Source organism: Argentina silus (assembly GCF_951799395.1).
Source record: "Argentina silus genome assembly, chromosome: 5".
In the NCBI taxonomy this organism is placed as follows: Eukaryota; Metazoa; Chordata; class Actinopteri; order Argentiniformes; family Argentinidae; genus Argentina; species Argentina silus.
In genome coordinates, this window is record NC_139659.1 from 12,389,127 (window position 1) to 12,391,626 (window position 2,500).

The 2,500-nt window shown below is 50.1% G+C and overlaps 1 protein-coding gene across 2 annotated transcripts in view; it reads left to right on the forward strand.

Moving 5' to 3' along the window:
* cacna1bb (calcium channel, voltage-dependent, N type, alpha 1B subunit, b) overlaps positions 1–2,500 on the forward strand; it is a gene marked incomplete at its 5' end in the record, with an annotated part of 107,077 nt that overhangs the window by 51,047 nt on the left and 53,530 nt on the right. For both annotated transcript variants that reach the window (XM_083669711.1, XM_083669712.1), the window contains one exon: positions 1,308–1,397. In XM_083669711.1, coding sequence (XP_083525837.1) covers positions 1,308–1,397 — 90 coding nt within the window. The remainder of the gene's footprint in view (positions 1–1,307; positions 1,398–2,500) is intronic.

The following is a 2,500-nucleotide window of genomic DNA, read 5'->3' on the forward strand; positions in this document are numbered from 1 at the left end:
AAAATGCTTGAACGCGCAGCCAGAGAAACGCCACTCAGTACTGACGGATTCGTGGACTTGGCCTGGGTATACAGTATGTTTATGGTTGAATGGTTGAATGGCAGGTGGGGGAATGGGGCAGAATGCCAATCACTCCTGATAGACAGAGCCAAGACAGCTGTAGATAGTAAGGTGGAGAGACTGCATGAAGGGAATGGAATGATGGATGTAGAGGAGAGTGGACTGGCATCTCCAGTGTTGGGGAACCGTCATACTACAGCAATAGGATCTCAGACCTCTTCAGCACAGAGCGACAGTACTGCTGGAGAGTCAAGCAGATTTAGCCTCAGAGCATATTGAGCAGTGGGGAGGAATGAGGGCTGTAGGAGGGCTGTAGGAGGGCTGTAGGAGGGCTGTAGGGGGGCTGTAGGAGGGCTGTAGGAGGGCTGTAGGAGGGCTGTAGGGGGGCTGTAGGAGGGCTGTAGGAGGGCTGTAGGGGGGCTGTAGGGGGGCTGTAGGAGGGCTGTAGGAGGGCTGTAGGGGGGCTGTAGGAGGGCTGTAGGAGGGCTGTAGGGGGGCTGTAGGAGGGCTGTAGGGGGGCTGTAGGAGGGCTGTAGGGGGGCTGTAGGAGGGCTGTAGGAGGGCTGTAGGGGGGCTGTAGGGGGGCTGTAGGGGGGCTGTAGGGGGGCTGTATGGGGGCTGTAGGAGGGCTGTAGGGGGGCTGTAGGGGGGCTGTAGGAGGGCTGTAGGGGGGCTGTAGGAGGGCTGTAGGGGGGCTGTAGGGGGGATGTAGGGGGGCTGTAGGGGGGCTGTAGTAGGGCTGTAGGAGGCTGTAGGGGTTGTGAATCTCCGATCTCGAGTCTTTTGTGACATGGGGGGAGGTCATGTGGCGATCACATTCATGTGCGGCAGTTTTTCATTCCAAGGCTGACTTCAAGCGGAAGGCAAGAATCTGAGAATGAAAAATGTGATGGATGCCCACTATACACAGCATCCAATTAGCTTTTCCACAGTGGGAGCCTGTCTGAGGGGGATGGGAGGGATGGGATGTTTGGGTGTTCTCTGCTGAGCACAGGGTGTGTGTGTGTGTGTGTGTGTGTGTGTGTGTGTGTGTGTGTGTGTGTGTGTGTGTGTGTGTGTGTGTGTGTGTGTGCATGTGTGTGCATGCGTGCGTGTGTGTGTGTGTGCACGCATGCATGCATGCATGTGTGTTTGTGCGTGTGCGTGTGCGTGTGTTTGTGTGTGTGTGTGTGTGTGTGTGTGTGTGTGTGTGTACAGCATATGTGTGTTTATATTGTATGCTTACTCTACCTGCTGTGTGTGTACAGTGCTTAAGCGGGGTAAGGTGAAGAAGGGTAAGAACGACCTGATTGGTGCTGAAGAAGGAGACGACCACTTCACAGACCTCTCCTCCGTCGGTAAGGTTCAAGGTTCAGCTCTCCTGACTGTCCTCACCTCTGATCTCTGACCTCTGACCTCTGACCTTCCCGTTGAAGCAGTATAGAAATGAGAGGAGCCAGAAGGTTCACTCCACATCCATTTTCATCCACAGCCTCTGGAAAAATAAGGACTGGGCTGGATTTTCAATGCTGGGAAAGAATAGGACAATACAACCGTGTGGAATGTCCATGGTCTTATGATTATTTGGCCACATGGAGCCGAGCATGTTAGCCAGCCAACCGCCCCAAAAAAGGACTGCTTAAGGACTGCTATGCACAGTCTGATGAGATCCTCTGCCCTTGTGAATCATTTCCGATATGCATGAATAAAAACATTTGTGACACAATTCAAAATATCTTCCCGGTGACTTGCACTTCGTTGTACAGCTACGTTCACACATTTATATTACAAAATATCAAACAAATATGATCCCTGACAAACCTCTCTGCGCACACCAGCAGTGTCTACTGTACGTTTCTGCAGTAGTTTCCAGGGTGAACAATGGCTACCATTGGATTTGGAGCCACTCAACCATCTTCTAATTATAACAAATCGTTGGTGTAACCCTCGCCTTGACCCCCAACCTCCACTGACTGACCTGCCTGTCTGTTTGACCTTTTAGAATCGACATGAAAACCCTTTTAGATGGTCCTCGGGCCAAATATCACTCTGTTGTCTCCTTCCCTTCCCTCCATGTTAACAGAGTTTAACACAATCTAACAGCACTTATAATACGAGGAAAACACACTAAACGGCGTTTTGGTTATTTCTCTGTGTCGTTGTTGCATTTCACCTAGAGGGCAAATACGTGTAATTAACTTTTCTTCTTATACTGGAAAATTAAAGGAGCTGGAAAACGACCTCCAGCGTATTGGAATTAGAGTTTTAATATTAATGTAATATTTAAAAAATAAAAATGTAATTGCTTGTCTTTGGGGGAAATGCTCACAAGCGTGATAATTGAAATCGTTTCACAGCATTCACATTGGAGAACCCTGCTATGCTTGTCCTGTGGCTCTCTCCGCTGTTTCCCATGTAAATGTCTGTCTCGGGGATACGAGCGCTACACAGTCCAATCTCA